The sequence below is a fragment of the Pleurodeles waltl genome, chromosome 9 (assembly GCF_031143425.1).
Source record: "Pleurodeles waltl isolate 20211129_DDA chromosome 9, aPleWal1.hap1.20221129, whole genome shotgun sequence".
In the NCBI taxonomy this organism is placed as follows: Eukaryota; Metazoa; Chordata; class Amphibia; order Caudata; family Salamandridae; genus Pleurodeles; species Pleurodeles waltl.
In genome coordinates, this window is record NC_090448.1 from 8,403,303 (window position 1) to 8,423,749 (window position 20,447).

Here is a 20,447-nt window from a genome sequence, read left to right on the forward strand (position 1 = left end):
ATCTCCTTGGTACCGAGAGGGGCAGGGGGGCAGGTCATCTCCTTGGTACCGAGAGGGGCAGGGGGGCAGGTCATCTCCTTGGTACCAAGAGGGGCAGGTCATCTCCTTGGTACAGAGAGGGCAGAGAGGAGCAGGTCACCTAATTGGTACCGAGAGGGGCAGGTCATCTCCTTGGTACAGAGAGTGGCAGGTCATCTCTTTGGTTCACAGAGGGGCAGGTCATCTCTTTTGTACAGAGAGGGGCAGGTTATCTCCTTGGTACAGAGAGGGGCAGGTCATCTCCTTGGTACCGAGAGGGAAAGGTCATCTCCTTGGTACAGAGAGGGCAGAGAGGGGCAGGTCACCTCCTTGGTACCTAGAGGGGCAGGTCATCTTCTTGGTACAGAGAGGGGCAGGTCATCTCCTTGGTACAGAGAGGGGCAGGTCACCTCCTTGGTACCGAGAGGGGCAGGTCATCTCCTTGGTACCGAGAGGGGCAGGTCATCTCCTTGGTACCGAGAGTGGGTCATCTCCTTGGTACCGAGAGAGGCAGGTCATCTCCTTGGTACAGAGAGAGGCAGGTCATCTCCTTGGTACAGAGAGAGGCAGGTCATCTCCTTGGTACAGAGAGGGCAGCGAGGGGCAGGTCACCTCCTTGGTACCTAGAGGGGCAGGTCATCTTCTTGGTACAGAGAGGGGCAGGTCATCTCCTTGGTACAGAGAGGGGCAGGTCACCTCCTTGGTACCGAGAGGGGCAGGTCATCTCCTTGGTACCGAGAGTGGGTCATCTCCTTGGTACCGAGAGAGGCAGGTCATCTCCTTGGTACAGAGAGGGGCAGGTCACCTCCTTGGTACCGAGAGGGGCAGGTCACCTCCTTGGTACCGAGAGGGGCAGGTCACCTCCTTGGTACCGAGAGGGGCAGGCCATCTCCTTGGTACCGAGAGGGCAGAGAGGGGCAGGTCATCTCTGTTACAGAGAGGGGCAGGAGATCTTTTTGGTACTGAGAGGGTCAACAGATCTCCTGTCTGTACTGAGCGGGGCAGGTGATCTCTTTGGTATTGAGAGGGGCGGGTGATCTCCTGCCTGTACAGAGAGGGTCAGGTGATCACTTTGGTACGGAGAGGGGTTGGTGATCTATGGCACTGAGAGAGGCAGGTCATCTCCTTGGTACTGAGAGGGGGGAGGGCATCTCCTTGGTACCGAGAGGGGCAGGTCATCTCCTTGGTACTGAGAGGGGGCAGGTCATCTCCTTGGTACTGAGAGGGGGCAGGAGATCTTTTTGGTACTGAGAGGGGGCAGGAGATCTTTTTGGTACTGAGAGGGGGCAGGTCATCTTTTTGGTATTGAGAGGGGCGGGTGATCTCCTGACTGTGCTGAGAGGGACAGGTGATCTCTTTGGTACTGAGTGGGGCAGGTGATCTCTTTGGTACTGCGAGGAACAAGTGATCTGTTGCCTGCACTGAGAGGGGGCTGTGATCTCTTGCCTGTACTAAGAGGAGCAGGTGATCTATGGTACTCAGAGGGGTGGGTGATCTCTTTGTTACTGTGAGGCACAAGTGATCTCTTGGCTGTGCTGAGAGGGGGCGGTGATCTCTTGCCTGTACTGAGAGGGGAAGGTGATCTCTTGCCTGTGCTGAGAGGGGGCGGTGATCTCTTGGCTGTGCTGAGAGGGGGCGGTGATCTCTTGCCTGTACTGAGAGGGGAAGGTGATCTCTTGCCTGTGCTGAGAGGGGGCGGTGATCTCTTGGCTGTGCTGAGAGGGGGCGGTGATCTCTTGCCTGTACTGAGAGGGGGCGGTGATCTCTTGCCTGTACTGAGAGGGGGCGGTGATCTCTTGCCTGTGCTGAGAGGGGGCGGTGATCTCTTGCCTGTACTGAGAGGGGAAGGTGATCTCTTGCCTGTGCTGAGAGGGGGCGGTGATCTCTTGGCTGTGCTGAGAGGGGGCGGTGATCTCTTGGCTGTGCTGAGAGGGGGCGGTGATCTCTTGCCTGTACTGAGAGGGGGCGGTGATCTCTTGCCTGTGCTGAGAGGGGGCGGTGATCTCTTGCCTGTACTGAGAGGGGAAGGTGATCTCTTGCCTGTACTGGGAGGGGCTGATTATCTTTTTAGTAGAGAGAGGGAGAGGAGATCTATTTGGCACTGAGGGGGGCAAGAGATCTTTGGCACTGAGGGGGGGCAGGTGATCTCTTGCCTGTACTACGAGGGCAGGTGATCTCTTTGGTACTGAGAGGGGTGGGTGATCTCTCAGATATTTCACATGTGTGCAGAAGTATCTAAATTTGTCACACCAGAACAAAAAATAATTTCCAAAGATTTGAAATGACGTGCTTTATTTACCAGTTCCAGTCACTAAATATCAAGGATTTGTTTTCCTTGAAAGGAAGACAGGTTAATCTCTCGTCGCTCTGGAAACTCGAGAGCACTGTATATGGCCGTGTGAAATGTTGCCAAGTTGTTACCCTGCTGAGGTATGGGTGGGTTGTCTCTTGTCATTCTCACCCCCCCCCCCCTACTGTAGCGATACTGGTAGGTTTGCAGTGGACTTACTATAACCCAGTACTGCAGGGTGGCTGAGAGGGTCAGTCTCCCAGACTGAAGTAATTCAGAGTTACGCTGTATATATTAAATGAATGACCGTGTGTACTTATTTAGGGCTGGCTGCTTCAGCGTGGGGTTACTTCCCCCAGGTCAGTGTTACTGTAAACACGTAGGTCAAGGAGGCCAGCTCTAGGGCACCACGTGGGCAGTGCAACGTGTCTTCTTGTTAGCAAGCGTACTCGAGTGTAAACTCGGATTACGGGCCAGTGTGTGGCATCTATCGCTGCTCTTACATCTCCCCACTCGGGTAGTTTTTCTATAGAAACTAGCAACATTTCCTTGTGAAGACCAATATATTCTTTAAAGTGCTCGTTGGGACTGGAATTGCGGGCGCCTTTGTCTTGTGAATTGCTTTTGTCACCATATCCTGCCCACCCTTGGACACTGAGCAGCGGGGGCGGGTACCCCTCAGTTTGAGGTGTATGGTCCATTCCTGCTGCGGGCATCTGGTGGTACTGATTCCATGGCGAGATGTCCGCTGACGACTGTGGAGGTGGTTTACACAAAGGTGTGCCAACTATAAGAGCGGGGGAGATGTCTGCTGCTAAATGTGAAGGTGACATTTGGGGGGGCAGTGTGTAATTTGTATAAACATAAATGCAGAGTCCCAAACCTCTTCTCAGAGTCCTGTTGCTGAATGCCACGGTCGCCACTACCTTTTCTTTCACTGATCCACATTTGCTGATTCTTGAAGGTTCTTTTTTCATCCCCTTTTCTGCCTTCAGCTTTGTTTTCCATCTCTTTTTCTCTTTTTTGTATGTCTATCTTCCTGTGGGTCGTGGTCAGTTGGTGAAAAATGAGCCTCAATCTTCTAAATTCAGTGCAGGTGCCCCCCACGGACCCATGCAGTGGTGGACAGGACTGAGGCCCCATACTTCTCATAGGAGCGAGATCTCCCCTCTGGAGAGCTCAGACAGCTAAACCAATCACATCTACAAGGAAACGTGCTGCATATGGAATATTACACCTGGTGAAGAAGGCAGGCGTGGGTGTTGGTTTGTTCAATCCTTGCATAAAGGAAGCTTCACACTAGCAGAAAGCAACATTGTTTTATGTGTAGCTTACAAAAGCGTGAGTCTTCTGCCTAAATCAGGAGTGTTTGCATGTGTACTCATAATAGACCAGCTAAACATATGTGTGAGGTCTTAGGATCTGATGTCACTTCTTGAGATACTGCTTCCTCTGCTGTCAACTCCTGTGATGTCACATGTGATTTCATGTGCTGTGAGGTCACATATAGTGATATCACTTGCATGCTGCCTAACTCAGTTAGCCCCCAGACTACTTTTTTCCAGGAGTTGTGCCCTGTATGTCGGAGAGCGCATAAAGAAAGCTCTTGCGGGGGAACAAGGCTTGGGGAGAAGACGTTTGGCCACAGAAGGATCCACCCCACCGGTCAGTGGCTTAAGTGCCTCTGGACACCACCGAAGGTGTCATCATCTGGGGCAAAGCTCATGTGACATCACTTCCTACTGGGCGTCAAACGGTGCATGATGACATTCCGCTACCACTGGGGTTCTGGGGCATGGATGTCGGTTTGTAAATTAAACAACCATCACCGACCCCATGAAGATGAACCTCTACGGTGATCGCCAAAGCCACCAAGCAAACATGGGGGGGGGGGGTGTGATCCTCAGCTGCTCACTCCTGAGAAGACAGAAAACAGCCACAAAACACCACTGTACTTCTAGGCAAATCCAGATATAGGCACGAGACTGATGATGTGCAACATCCACCAAGTTTATAAAGAAAAAATATTTATTTGCAATATATAAACAGGGTCCCAACTGGCTGGCAGACACACATGTATATACCCATAAATATATACATACATCATGACAAGGTTCCTTCATGAGGTGAAGCGTACCAGCTCCCAGCTTGGGTTTGCAGTAACCAAGAGACGCACCTGTGGAAAGACACAGAAAGAGGGTGCAAGCCCCCCCACTCCAGCTCTGCAAGCTGCACTGCCCCAAACCCCTGAAGTGGGGGTCCCCCCCTCTCCGCACTCACTCGCCGCACACAAACCGCACTAGAAACGCTATCATTCCAGCTTCTTATGAAAATAAAAATATCAGTGGTGCAGTCCAACCATGCAGACCCTCCTCCACCTGGAAAGGTACAAAAAAACCAATTTGTAGAAAAATCCGTGGCTTCTCCGTTGGGTGCAGATTGGGGGAGGAGAGAAGAGCGTGGGGACAGGATGAGCTGCACTGCAGCTAAAAAACAAGGGAACTTCCTTCCGCTCCCCCTCCAAACATACCACTTATACACAAGAGTCAACAAGGTGTCTGTTAAAAGACATGGCAAAATGTCTGAACCCATCAGAAGTGTAGGTGGTAAGGCACTGCCCCACTGTCCGTCTGGAAGAGTCTTCCGCTCTTGGTCAAAGGATGCTCGCGTCAGGCTGGACCAGGTCACCTTACCGGCTGAGCAGCCAAGGTGTCTGCTCCTCCTTCCAACATGAAGGCATCCAACACAAACGACGAGGGTTAGTTACTTGCACAACAAGTACAATTCTGGCTTCCAGGGGTCAAGCCTTACCGGCTGAATGTCCCCTCCTTACCGGCGTGTGTACCCCTCCAACCTCTACGCACGCCTCGTGGGCCCATGGTAGGCCTCACCCCCTCATGCTAAACCCATCGTCCCAATCCAACCATGGTAAATACTTAAGATCATTGTCGGCCAGTGGATTCTGGCTTAAGTGCAGGTTAAGGAGAAGTGATTAGTGGTGGATAGAAGTAGCCTCTGGGCCCTTCGCAGAGCTACCTGTTGCATGCCAACAAAGTCTTCTGCTGACATCTCCAAGTCCACCACCAGCGCATGGAGGCATCAAGGCTTCAAGTGTGCAAAGTGCTTTTGGTCAAGTTGAACAGATCATGAAACAAGTTTTTGTTCAGAAAACTGTCAGTGTGTGAAGAGAGTGGAACTTTTACCTGTGAGAAGACCAACCATACTCCGCAGAGTAGGGGTTCCATGGTCCGTAAACGTAGGCTAACAGTCGCAGGCCTGTCCTGGCTCCAATTTGTTAAGTGCACATGATCTGAATATATTCCACAACCAGCCCAGAGACAGGGAGCCTTTCCATCTGAACAGGACTCTGTTGCTGCCTGTAACAGCGGTGTGCACAGCACCATCACCGCTTTAAACTACCCTCAGAAGAGTCCTGCTTTGTAGCTTCCTTCGGACGGGCATTAAGACACCCAGAAACTGGCTCTTGCCTATGGACCCGCAATCGGACTCTGTCCGAGAATCCCAGCCTTCGAAGCCTCTCTGAAGAGCTTCTCGAAGTGCTCAGAAGTGAAACTTTTCAGGGCTTGGGTGCCCCAGTCAGCCAGAGTCCTGTCAGGTTGACTCCAAGGAATCGAGCTGGAACAAGTTGTGATTGGTCGGAGTAGTGAAGTACAGCTGCTCGGTGGGGGATCTGTTATCACAAGGACTGTTGAGCCCCAGGGTCCTCTCAAAGTCCAGAAGCTGTCCCATGAAGTTAAAGTTTGGGGAAATATTTGACTTCTTCCTCTTCACAAAATCGTAAGCATCGTTGAGAGAAAGGTTGAGTTTTTGCATCAGGTATGCAACTGTGACCGTCACAGAGCGGCTGATTCCTGCCAAGCAGTGGACAAGGACCCCACACTTATTGGAACGAGCCTCATCTGCAAGAAGAGAGAAAAAACAAGAGACATGAGCTGCTGGAAAGAGATACACCTTCAGTTCACCAACGAGAGATACACCTTCAGTTCACCCACAAGAGATACACCTTCAGTTCACCAACAAGAGACATGTGCTGCTGGTAAGAGATACACCTTCAGGTCACCCACAAGAGATACATCTTCAGTTCACCAACAAGAGACATGAGCTGCTGGAAAGAGATACACCTTCAGTTCACCAACAAGAGATACACCTTCAGTTCACCCACAAGAGATACACCTTCAGTTCACCCACAAGAGATACACCTTCAGTTCACCAACAAGAGACATGTGCTGCTGGTAAGAGATACACCTTCAGTTCACCAACGAGAGATACACCTTCAGTTCACCCACAAGAGATACACCTTCAGTTCACCAACAAGAGATACACCTTCAGTTCACCAACAAGAGATACACCTTCAGTTCACCAACAAGAGATACACCTTCAGTTCACCAACAAGAGATACACCTTCAGGTCACCCACAAGAGATACATCTTCAGTTCACCAACAAGAGATACACCTTCAGTTCACCAACAAGAGATACACCTTCAGTTCACCAACAAGAGATACACCTTCAGTTCACCAACAAGAGATACACCTTCAAGTCACCCACAAGAGATACACCTTCAGTTCACCAACAAGAGATACACCTTCAGTTCACCAACAAGAGATACACCTTCAGTTCACCAACAAGAGACATGTGCTGCTGGTAAGAGATACACCTTCAGGTCACCCACAAGAGATACATCTTCAGTTCACCAACAAGAGACATGAGCTGCTGGAAAGAGATACACCTTCAGTTCACCAACAAGAGATACACCTTCAGTTCACCCACAAGAGATACACCTTCAGTTCACCAATAAGAAAAACACATTCAGTTCACCAACAAGAGACATGTGCTGCTGGAAAGAGATACACCTTCAGTTCACCAACGAGAGATACACCTTCAGTTCACCAACAAGAGACATGTGCTGCTGGAAAGAGATACACCTTCAGTTCACCAACGAGAGATACACCTTCAGTTCACCCACAAGAGATACACCTTCAGTTCACCAACAAGAGACATGTGCTGCTGGTAAGAGATACACCTTCAGTTCACCAACAAGAGATACACCTTCAGTTCACCCACAAGAGATACACCTTCAGTTCACCAACAAGAGACATGTGCTGCTGGTAAGAGATACACCTTCAGGTCACCCACAAGAGATACATCTTCAGTTCACCAATAAGAAAAACACATTCAGTTCACCAACAAGAAATACATCTTCAGTTCACCAACAAGAAATACATCTTCAGTTCACCAACAAGAAATACATCTTCAGTTCACCAACAAGAAATACATCTTCAGTTCACCAACAAGAAATACATCTTCAGTTCACCAACAAGAGAGCCATTAGCGGTTGGCAAGAGATACACCTTCAGTTCACCCACAAGAGATACACCTTCAGTTCACCAACAAGAAATACACCTTCAGTTCACCAACAAAAGAGCCATTAGCTGCTGACAAGAGGTACATCTTTGGTTCACCAACAAGAGAGATACCTGCTACTGGCAAGAGATACACCTTCAGTGCACTAAGAAGAGATACACCTTCAGTGCACTAACAAGAGACATCTGCTGCTGGGAAGAAACAACCTTTCAGTTCACCAACAAGAGGCATCGGAAGCAACTGTTACCTGCAAATGTTGGTGAACTTCCATGAAACTGCACCTCTGTGGTTCTGCCCCATCCTAGAAATGCATCTAAATGCACTTCAGACCAGAGCAGGACTCCTTCCAGGGATGGAATGGGGAGGAAATCACTCACATTTAGTGGGGTACACAAAGAAGGGCATTTTGTTTCGGGGGTCAGAGGGCAATTTCCCCATAAAGGAAACAAGAAACACAAAGTTATGAGCAAATCCATGCTTTCGTCACATTTTCCTACCCCAGCCTTCCCTCTCTATTTCAATTCCATGGGCGCACATTTTACACATGTGAGTACTTTTGGAAAGCAGGGGTGGGATCCTCTGAGAGAGGCACACAAGTCCGAAGTTAGCTCTTAACGCAGAAGGAATCCAGAAGGAACAAATGTCTGAGCTTTGTCGTCTGCCACTCAAAGAAGATTCAGGAAGAAGGGGTCCCAGGGGGTCTCCCAGGAGGACGAGGGGGGCATTCTCATCTTTAAACAAAAGAAGCCCCCCAAGACTGAGTACACCTACGAACTTGCCTGGATCAACCGGCCACAGCACCACGCATGTGAAAAGCGCTTTTCCAATCCAGCGCACAACCCTAAACCGGTCCCAGCTAATAATGCACATCCCACTCAGGATGGACATGGGAGTCATTTTAATTGCACTGGAGTAATATTCGTCATTCTGTTAGTTTTTGATGTTGAATCACCAATAATAATGCAGTTAGGCCTCTTGCGTACTCAAAAGTAATTTGGGAACAAAAACCCTTGTGCGACAAGACATTTAGTGAGTGCGAGCAGGTGCTTGCAGCGCTGTTCATGTTCTGTTGCATTTAGAGCTATTTTCTAGGCACATAATGCATCCTCATGTCCATCTTGGACACAAGGATGGGCCCAGAAGCTAGCAATGAGTGCTGGGAATAAGCAGCGACTTTACTGTCATGCGTTATAACTCATGATATAGTGTGGGTTTAGCACTGTTTAAGAATTGTGGCATCACCATGGGGTACATCACCCCTCTCAGGACCTGCCACTGGCTGCTTTCCTCGTGTGGGCACAGAGATCCCTGGGTGCTGAAACTGCGCAGTGCAGGGAGAAGGTGGGAAAGAGCGGAGAAGTGATGGAGTGCTAGGGGCAAAGGGAACTGTTGGGGACAAAAGGTTGGAGGGAAGTGTGTGGGGAAGGGAAGGACAGTGAGCAGAACATGCCTGGCACAAGAGGAACACATTCTCAGCGGGGGCAGAAGGGAAACAGAAATAGCAACGTCTTCTTGAAGCAATGGATTGTGGCCATGTGCCCCTTAGTGTGGCAATGTGCAAACTGGCACAGTGAGCTATCCGTAACGGGCATGGTGGTGTGTGCAAACTGGCACCGTGAGCTGTCCGTAACTAGCAAGGTATTGTGTGAAAACTGGCATCGTGAGCTGTCTGTAACTGGCATGGTGGTGAATGCAAACTAGCTTGGTGGTGTATGCAAGCTGGCAACATGAATGGTCCGTAATGGGCATGGTGGCGTGTTTGCAAACTGGCATGGTGGTGTGCGCAAACTGACACCATGAGCTGTCCATACTGGGCATGGTTGGGTATGCAAACTGGCACCGTGAGCGGTCCGTAACTGGCATGGAGGTGTGTGCAAACTGACACCATGAACTGTCCATACCGGACATGGTGGTGTGTGCAAACTGGCACCATAAGCTGTCCGTAAATGACATGGTGGTGTATGCAAACTGGCACAAGAGCTATCCATAACTGGCATGGTGGTGTATGCAAACTGGCACCGTGAGCTATCCGTAACTGGCATGGTGGTATATGCAAACTGGCATGGTGGTGTATACAAGCTGGCATAGTGGTGTATATAAACTGAGACAATGGTGTATACAAACTGGGACCGTGCGCTGTCCATAACAGACATGGTGGTGTGTGCAAACTAACACAGTGAGCTGTCTGTAACTGGCATGGTGGTGTGCAACCTGGCATGGTGGTGTATGCAAGCTGGCACCGTGAGCTGTCCGTAACTGGCATGGTGCTGTGTGCAAACTGGCACCGTGAGCTGTCCTTAATAGGCATGGCGGTGTGTGCAAACTGGCACCGTGAGCTGTCTGTAACTGGCATGGTGGTGTGTGCAAACTGGCTTTGTGGTGTATACAAACTGGCATGGTGGTGTATGCAAACTGGCACCGTGAGCTGTTCGTAACTGGCATGGTGGTGTATGTAAGCTGGCATGGTGGTGTGTGCAAACTGACACCATGAGCTGTCCATACTGGGCATGGTGGGGTATACAAACTGGCACCATGAGCTGGCCATAACTGGCATGAAGGTGTGTGCAAAGTGACACCATGAGCTGCCCATACCAGGCATGGCGGTGTGTGCAAACTGGCACCTTGAGCTGTCCATAACTGGCATGGTGGTGTATGCAAACTGGCACCATGAGCTTTCCGTAACTGGCATGGGGCTATATGCAAGCTGGCAAGGTGGTGTATGCAAACTGGGAGCGTGAGCTGTACGTAACAGACATGGAGGTGTATGCAAACTGGCATGGTGTATGCAAACTGGCACCGTGAGCTTTCCGTAACTGGCATGGTGCTGTATGCAAGCTGGCATGGTAGTGTGTACAAGCTGGCGTGGTAGTGTATGCAAACTGGCACCGTGAGCTGTTCGTAACTGGCATGGTGGTGTATGCAAACTGGCATGGTGTATGCAAACTGGCACCATGAGCTTTCCGTAACTGGCATGGGGCTATATGCAAGCTGGCAAGGTGGTGTATGCAAACTGGGAGCGTGAGCTGTCCGTAACAGACATGGAGGTGTATGCAAACTGGCATGGTGTATGCAAACTGGCACCGTGAGCTTTCCGTAACTGGCATGGTGCTGTATGCAAGCTGGCATGGTAGTGTGTACAAGCTGGCGTGGTAGTGTATGCAAACTGGCACCGTGAGCTGTTCGTAACTGGCATGGTGGTGTATGTAAGCTGGCATGGTGGTTTGTGCAAACTGACACCATAAGCTGTCCATACTGGGCATGGTGGGGTATGCAAACTGGCACTGTGAGCTGTCTGTAACTGGCATGGAGGTGTGTGCAAAGTGACACCATGAGCTGCCCATACAGGCATGGTGGTGTGTGCAAACTGGCACCGTGAGCTGTCCGTAACTGGCATGGTGGTGTATGCAAACTGGCACTGTGAGCTATCCGTAACTGGCATGGTGGTGTATGCAAACTGGCACCGTGAGCTTTCCATAACTGACTTGGTGGTGTATGCAAACTGGGACCGTGAGTTGTCCGTAACAGACATGGTGGTGTGTGCAAACTGGCACCGTGAGCTGTCCGTAACTGGCAGGGTGCTGTCTGCAAACTGGCTTGGTGGTGTATGGAAGCTGGCACCGTGAGCTTTCCGTAACTGGCATGGTGCTCTATGCAAACTAGCATGGTGCTGTATGCAACCTGGCACCGTTAAGATGTCCTTAATAGGCATGGTGGTGTGTGCAAACTGGCACCGTGAGCGGTCTGTAACTGGCATGGTGGTGTGTGCAAACTGGCATGGTGGTGTATACAGGCTGGCGTGGTAGTGTATGCAAACTGGCACCGTGAGCTGTCCTTAATAGGCATGCTGGTGTGTGTAAACTGGCATCGTGAGCTGTCTGTAACTGGCATGGTGGTGTGTACAAAATGGAATGGTGGTTTATACAGGCTGGCATGGTGGTGTGTGCAAGCTGGCACTGTGAGCTGTCAATACTGGGCATGGTGGTGTATGCAAACTGGCACTGTGAGCTGTCTGTAAATGGCATGGTGGTGTATGCAAAATGGCACCGTGAGCTATCTGTAACTGGCATGGCAGTGTATACAAGCTGGCATGGTGGTGTATGCAGACTGGCATGGTGTATGCAAACTGGCACTATGAGCTTTCCGTAACTGGCATGGTGCTGTATGCAAACTGGCATGGTGGTATGTGCAAACCGGCACCGTGAGCTGTCCGTAACTAGCATGGTGGTGTATGCAAACTGGCACTGTGAGCTGTCCGTAACTGGCATGGTGGTGTATGTAAGCTGGCACCGTGAGCTGTCCATACCGGGCATGGTGGTGTATGCAAACTGGCACTGTGAGCTGTCCGTAACTGGCATGGTGGTGTATGCAAGCTGGCACCGTGAGCTGTCCGTAACTGGCATGGTGCTGTGTGCAAACTGGCACCGTGAGCTGTCCTTAATAGGCATGGCGGTGTGTGCAAACTGGCACCGTGAGCTGTCTGTAACTGGCATGGTGGTTTGTGCAAACTGGCTTTGTGGTGTATACAAACTGGCATGGTGGTGTATGCAAACTGGCACCGTGAGCTGTTCGTAACTGGCATGGTGGTGTATGTAAGCTGGCATGGTGGTGTGTGCAAACTGACACCATGAGCTGTCCATACTGGGCATGGTGGGGTATACAAACTGGCACCATGAGCTGGCCATAACTGGCATGAAGGTGTGTGCAAAGTGACACCATGAGCTGCCCATACCAGGCATGGCGGTGTGTGCAAACTGGCACCTTGAGCTGTCCATAACTGGCATGGTGGTGTATGCAAACTGGCACCATGAGCTTTCCGTAACTGGCATGGGGCTATATGCAAGCTGGCAAGGTGGTGTATGCAAACTGGGAGCATGAGCTGTACGTAACAGACATGGAGGTGTATGCAAACTGGCATGGTGTATGCAAACTGGCACCGTGAGCTTTCCGTAACTGGCATGGTGCTGTATGCAAGCTGGCATGGTAGTGTGTACAAGCTGGCGTGGTAGTGTATGCAAACTGGCACCGTGAGCTGTTCATAACTGGCATGGTGGTGTATGCAAACTGGCATGGTGTATGCAAACTGGCACCATGAGCTTTCCGTAACTGGCATGGGGCTATATGCAAGCTGGCAAGGTGGTGTATGCAAACTGGGAGCGTGAGCTGTCCGTAACAGACATGGAGGTGTATGCAAACTGGCATGGTGTATGCAAACTGGCACCGTGAGCTTTCCGTAACTGGCATGGTGCTGTATGCAAGCTGGCATGGTAGTGTGTACAAGCTGGCGTGGTAGTGTATGCAAACTGGCACCGTGAGCTGTTCGTAACTGGCATGGTGGTGTATGTAAGCTGGCATGGTGGTTTGTGCAAACTGACACCATGAGCTGTCCATACTGGGCATGGTGGGGTATGCAAACTGGCACTGTGAGCTGTCTGTAACTGGCATGGAGGTGTGTGCAAAGTGACACCATGAGCTGCCCATACCAGGCATGGTGGTGTGTGCAAACTGGCACCGTGAGCTGTCCGTAACTGGCATGGTGGTGTATGCAAACTGGCACTGTGAGCTATCCGTAACTGGCATGGTGGTGTATGCAAACTGGCACCGTGAGCTTTCCATAACTGACTTGGTGGTGTATGCAAACTGGGACCGTGAGTTGTCCGTAACAGACATGGTGGTGTGTGCAAACTGGCACCGTGAGCTGTCCGTAACTGGCAGGGTGCTGTCTGCAAACTGGCTTGGTGGTGTATGGAAGCTGGCACCGTGAGCTTTCCGTAACTGGCATGGTGCTCTATGCAAACTAGCATGGTGCTGTATGCAACCTGGCACCGTTAAGATGTCCTTAATAGGCATGGTGGTGTGTGCAAACTGGCACCGTGAGCGGTCTGTAACTGGCATGGTGGTGTGTGCAAACTGGCATGGTGGTGTATACAGGCTGGCGTGGTAGTCTATGCAAACTGGCACCGTGAGCTGTCCTTAATAGGCATGCTGGTGTGTGTAAACTGGCATCGTGAGCTGTCTGTAACTGGCATGGTGGTGTGTACAAAATGGAATGGTGGTTTATACAGGCTGGCATGGTGGTGTGTGCAAGCTGGCACTGTGAGCTGTCAATACTGGGCATGGTGGTGTATGCAAACTGGCACTGTGAGCTGTCTGTAAATGGCATGGTGGTGTATGCAAAATGGCACCGTGAGCTATCTGTAACTGGCATGGCAGTGTATACAAGCTGGCATGGTGGTGTATGCAGACTGGCATGGTGTATGCAAACTGGCACTATGAGCTTTCCGTAACTGGCATGGTGCTGTATGCAAACTGGCATGGTGGTATGTGCAAACCGGCACCGTGACCTGTCCGTAACTAGCATGGTGGTGTATGCAAACTGGCACTGTGAGCTGTCCGTAACTGGCATGGTGGTGTATGTAAGCTGGCACCGTGAGCTGTCCATACCGGGCATGGTGGTGTGTGCAAACTGGCACCATGAGCTGTCCGTAACTGGCATGGTGGTGTATGTAAGCTGGCATGGTGGTGTATGCAAACTGGCACTGTGAGCTGTCTGTAACTGGCATGGTGGTGTATGTAAACTGGCACCATGAGCTGTCCATACCGGGCATGGTGGTGTGTGGAAACTGGCACCGTGAGCTGTCCGTAAAAGGCATGGTGGTGTATGCAAACTGGCACCGTAAGCTATCCGTAACTGGCATGGTGGTATATACAAGCTGGCATGGTGGTGTATGCAAAATGGCATGGTGTATGCAAACTGGAACCGTGAGCTTTCTGTAACTGGCATGGTGCTGTATGCAAACTAGCATGGTGGTGTATACAAGCTGGCATGATGGTGTATACAAACTAGGACGGTGGTGTATGCAAACTGGCACTGTGAGCTGTCCGTAATAGGCATGATGGTGTGTGCAAACTGGCACTGTGAGCTGTCCGTAACTGGCATGGTGGTGTGTGCCAACTGGCATGGTGGTGTGTGCAAACTGGCACTGTGAGCTGCCCGTAACTGGCATGGTGATGTATGCAAACTGGCATGGTGGTGTATACAAACTGGCACTGTGAGTTGTCTGTAATAGGCATGGTGGTGTGTGCAAACTGGCACCGTGAGCTGCCCGTAACTGGCATGGTGGTGTGTGCAAACTGGCACCGTGAGCTGGACGTAACTGGCATGGTAGTGTGGTGTATGCAAACTGGCACAGTAAGCTGTCCATACCGGGCATGGTGGTGTGTGCAATCTGGCACACTGAACTGTCCGTAACTGGCATGGTGGTGTATGCAAGCTGGCACCGTGAGCTGTCAATACTGGGCATGGTGGTGTATGCAAACTGGCACTGTGAGCTATCTGTAACTGGCATGGCAGTGTATACAAGCTGGCATGGTGGTGTATGCAGACTGGCATGGTGTATGCAAACTAGCACCATGAGCTTTCCAAAACTGGCATGGTGCTGTATGCAAAGTGGCATGGTGGTGTATACGAACTGGCATGTTGGTGTATGCAAACTAGAATGGTGGTGTATGCAAACTGGCACTGTGAGCTGTCCATAATAGGCATGGTGGTGTGTGCAAACTGGCATGGTGGTGTATCCAAGCTGGCACCGTGAGCTGTCCATAACTAGCTTGTTGCTGCATGCAAACTGGCATGGTGGTGTGTGCACACTGGCACCGTGAGCTGTCCGTAACTGGCAAGGTGGTGTGTGCAAACTGGCATGGTGGTGTGTGCAAACTGGCACCGCGAGCTGCCCGTAACTGGCATGGCGGTGTGTGCAAACTGGCATGGTGGTGTATGCAAACTGGCCCCGTGAGCTGTCCGTAACTGGCAGGGTGGTGTATGTAAGTTGGTATGGTGGTGTATGCAAACTGGCACCTTGAACTGTCTGTAACTGGCATGGTGGTGTGTGCAAACTGGCACCGTGAGCTGGACGTAACTGGCATGGTGGTGTGTATGCAAACTGGCACAGTGAGCGGTCCATACCGGGCATGGTGGTGTGTGCAATCTGGCACAGTGAACTGTCCGTAACTGTCATGGTGGTGTGTGCAAACTGGCACCATGAGCTGTCCGTAAATGGCATGGTGGTGTATGCAAACTGGCACGGTGTATGTAAACTGGCACCGGGACCTTTCCGTAAGTGGCATGGTGCTGTATGCAAACTGGCATGGTGGTGTATAAAAGCTGGGACGGTGGTGTATACAAACTGGGACAGTGGTGTATACAAACTGGGACCCTGAGCTGTCTGTAACTGGCATGGAGGTGTGTGCAAACTGGTACCATGAGCTGTCCGTAACTGGCATGGTGGTGTGTGCAACCTGACATGGTAGTGTATCCAAACTGGCAAGGTGGTGTGTGAAAACTGGCACCGTGAGCTGTCCATAATGGGCATGGTGGTGTGTGCAAACTTGTGTTTGGAAACTGGCATGGTGGTGTATGGAAACTGGCATAGCTGTTTATGCAAGTTGGCATAGCTGTTTATGGAAGCTGGCATAGCTGTTTATGGAAACTGGCATGGTAGCATACACTAACATGGATCACAGTGGACAGTGTCAAAATCAGAACCGACACCACAGCAATACGCGCCTTACCGGACAGCGACAAGCGGTCTCTGCAGTATGAAAACCTCAAAACCGCACCTCGTGGTGGACGTGAGGTGATACCCAGGGACTCTGCACGTTTTCTGCTCTAGCTGGTGACAACCCATCCATAGATACTATGCAGTCTCTGGGGTAGGGAAGGCTCTTCATTCCTGGACACTGGAGAAGTTTGAAGAGAGTTTTACAACACCAGATCACTCCTCTCCAACTCTTGATACAATAAAAATGGACCACAAATCAAGGAGGGGGTAGTGTTTCTGTGGACCCCAAAAAAGAGAGCTGCCACTGGTCCAGGGACACCCATCCATCAAACCAATCCATCCACTCAATCATCCATCTGTTCACTTATCCAGCCCCCCCTTTTCATTCATTCTTCTTTCATCCACCCACCCCGTCTCTCCATCTATCACCCTTTGTCCCACCCATCCATCATCCATCCCACCATCTACCCTTTCACTCAGCCATCCAACCTTTCATCCAGGCACCCATCTGCTCTGCCTTTCACTCATCCATCCATTGTTTTACTCACCCATCTTTACATACATCCTTTCACTCATCCATCCATGTTTTCAGTCCATCCATTCATCCACTCATCCATGTTTTTATACTTCCACTCATCCATCCACTCATTCTTCCATCCATCCTTTGTCTCATCATCCTTTCACTCCTCCATCCAACCATCCATCCATCCAACCTAACTTTCACTCCTACACCCTCTCTCGGGGGCAGGGCGACCGGACGAAGGGGGGGGGGGCAATGCTTTGAGTAACAGGGTGGTCTCCTCTAGAGGACGAGGCACACCCAGCAGCCCCCTGTCTTCCCCTGGACAGACCTCCGGAGTAACACCCCCCCCTACTCTGGAAAGCTCGGTGGAGACCTGAATATTTATTGCCTCCCCCACCCCCCTTCTGAGCCCCTCACATAAGGTGATCTACCTCGGATGTGTTGTCAGCTGACCTCACCAACTAAATCTGGTTTTACAGTAAGTGGGTGAGGTAATGCTGGATGTCCCGTCGCCATGGCAACAAGCATCCCACCACAGAGAGCAGCAAGCATGCACATGAGCGAGCAGCCGCCGTGTGCAGAGGCACGAAACAAGTGTACGGGGGGCCAGAGAGAAACGTCCACTCATCACAACAAGCATGCAGATGAGCGAGCTGCTGCTGTGTGCAGAGGAACAAAACAAGTGTACGGGGGAGCCAGAGAGAAATGCGCACCGACCACAACAAGCATGCACATGAGCGAGCAGCCGCCGTGTGCAGAGGCACAAAACAAGTGTACGGGGGCCAGAGAGAAGCGTGCATTGACCACAAGCATGCACATGAGCGAGCAGCCACTGTTTGCAGAGGCACAAAACAAGTGCACGGGGGGGCAGAGAGAAACGTGCACTGACCACAACAAGCATGCACATGAGCGAGCAGCCACCGTGTGCAAAGTCACAAAACAAGTGTACGGGGAGCCAGGGAGAAACGTGCACCGACCACAACAAGCATGCACATGAGCAAGCAGCCACTGTGCGCAGAGGCACAAAACAAATGTACCAGGGAGCCATGAGAACCATGCACTAACCACAGCAAGCATGCACATGAGCGAGCAGCCGCCATATGCAGAGGCATAAAACAAGTGCATGGAGGGCCCAGAGAGAAACGTGCACTGACCACAGCAAGCATGCACATGAGCGAGCAGCCACCATATGCAGAGGCATAAAACAAGTTTATGGCGGGGCCAGAGAGAAACATGCACTGACCACAGCACGCATGCACATGAGCGAGCAGCCGCCGTATGCCGAGGCATAAAACAAGTGTATGGGGGCCAGAGAGAAACGTGCACTGACCACAACAAGCATGCAGATGAGCGAGCAGCCACCGTGTGCAGAGGCACAAAATAAGTGCACGGGGGGCAGAGAGAAACGTGCACTGACCACAACAAGCATGCACATGAGCGAGCAGCCACCGTGTGCAAAGTCACAAAACAAGTGTACGGGGAGCCAGGGAGAAACGTGCACCGACCACAACAAGCATGCACATGAGCAAGCAGCCACTGTGCGCAGAGGCACAAAACAAATGTACCAGGGAGCCATGAGAACCATGCACTAACCACAGCAAGCATGCACATGAGCGAGCAGCCGCCATATGCAGAGGCATAAAACAAGTGCATGGAGGGGCCAGAGAGAAACGTGCACTGACCACAGCAAGCATGCACATGAGCGAGCAGCCACCATATGCAGAGGCATAAAACAAGTTTATGGCGGGGCCAGAGAGAAACATGCACTGACCACAGCACGCATGCACATGAGCGAGCAGCCGCCGTATGCCGAGGCATAAAACAAGTGTATGGGGGCCAGAGAGAAACGTGCACTGACCACAACAAGCATGCAGATGAGCGAGCAGCCACCGTGTGCAGAGGCACAAAATAAGTGTACGGGGAGCCAGAGAGAAATGCGCACTCACCACAACAAGCATGCACATGAGCGTGCAGCCGTGTGCAGAGGCACAAAACAAATGTACCAGGAGCCATAAGAAATGTGCACTGACCACAAGCATGCACATGAGTGAGCAGCCACCGTGTGCAGAGGCACAAAAAAAATGTACCAGGGAGCACATGAGCAACGTGCACTAATCACTGCAAGCATGAACATGAGCGAGCAGCCAATGTATGCAGAGGAACAAAACAAGTGTACGAGGGGCCAGAGAGAATTGTCCACTGACCACAACAAGTATGCACATGAGCGAGCAGCTGTGTGCAGAGGCAAGAAACAAATGTACCAGGAGCCATGAGAAATGTACACTGACCACAACAAGCATGCACATGAGCCTGCAGCCGTGTTCAGAGGCACGAAACAAATGTAACAGGAGCTGTGTCAAACGTGCACTAACCACAACAAGCATGCACATGAGCGAGCAGCCATCGTGTGCAGAGGCACAAAGTAAATGTTCCAGGGAGTCCGCAAGAAATGTGCACCAACCACAGCAAGCATGCACATGAGCGAGCAGCCATCTTGTGCAGAGGCACGAAACAAATGTACCAGGGAGTCCACAAGAAACGTGAACTAACCACAGAAGCATGCACATGAACGAGCAGACACTGATTACAGAGGCATGAAACCAAATGTACCAGGGAGCAAGCAAGCAAAATGCACTAGGATGCACAACAGCAAACAAATGTGCACTGATTATAGCAAGCATGCACATGAGTGTGCAACCACCGTGTGCAGAGGCACAAAAGAAATGTACCAGGGAGCATGCGAGCAATGTGCACTAACCACAGCAAGGATGCATAGGAGTGAGCAGCCGTGTCCAGAGACCCAAAACAAATGTACAAGGGAGCCAGTGAGAAATGTGCACTATCCACAGCAAGCATGCACATGAGAGAGCACCCGCTGGGTACAGAGGCATGAAACAAATGTACAAGGGAGCCAGCAAAAAATGTGCACTAAACACAGCAAGCATGCACGAGTGAGCAGCTGTTTGCAGAGACATGAAACAAAATGTACGAGGGAGCCAGTGAGAAATGTGCACTAGGATGCTCAACAGCAAACAAACATGCACTAACCACACAGCAAGCATGCACGAGCGGGCAGCCACTATGTGCAGAGGCACAAAACAAAAATACCAGGGAGCAACGTGCACAACAGCAAACAAGTGTGCACTAACCTACTACACATTCTACAACTGCAAGGAAAGTGCACCACATTGTACAAGGGCAAGCAAAGTGCTCTAACATGCTACACGTTGTACAACAGCAAGCAAAGTGCACTAAACTGCTATACGCTGAACAGCACGCAAAGTGCACCAATGTGCACCACACTGTACAACAGCAAGCAAAGTACACTAACGTGCTACACGTTGTACAACAGCAAGGAAAGTGCACTAGCGTGCTACACACTGTACGACAGCAAGCAAAGTGCACTAACTTGCAACACATTCTACAACAGCAAAGTGCACTAACGTGCTACACGTTGTACAACAGCGAGCAAAAGTGAACTAACGTGCTACAAACTGTACAACAGCAAGCAAAGTGCACTAAGCTGCTATACATTGAACGGCAAGAAAAGTGCACTAATGTGTACATTGTACAACAGCAAAGTGCACTAACCTGCTACACATTCAACAAAAGCAAGCAAAGTGCACTAACCTGCACCACATTGTAAAACAGCAAGCAAAGTGCACTAACATGCTA

The 20,447-nt window shown here is 50.9% G+C and overlaps 1 protein-coding gene across 1 annotated transcript in view; it reads right to left on the reverse strand.

Annotated features, from left to right (window-relative positions):
• Positions 1 to 4,318: 4,318 nt before the first annotated feature.
• LOC138258827 (dual specificity protein phosphatase 7-like) overlaps positions 4,319 to 20,447 on the reverse strand; it is a 65,848-nt gene continuing 49,719 nt past the window's right edge. The window contains exon 3 of the mRNA XM_069206098.1: positions 4,319 to 6,228. Coding sequence (XP_069062199.1) covers positions 5,921 to 6,228 — 308 coding nt within the window. The 3' untranslated portion in view covers positions 4,319 to 5,920. The remainder of the gene's footprint in view (positions 6,229 to 20,447) is intronic.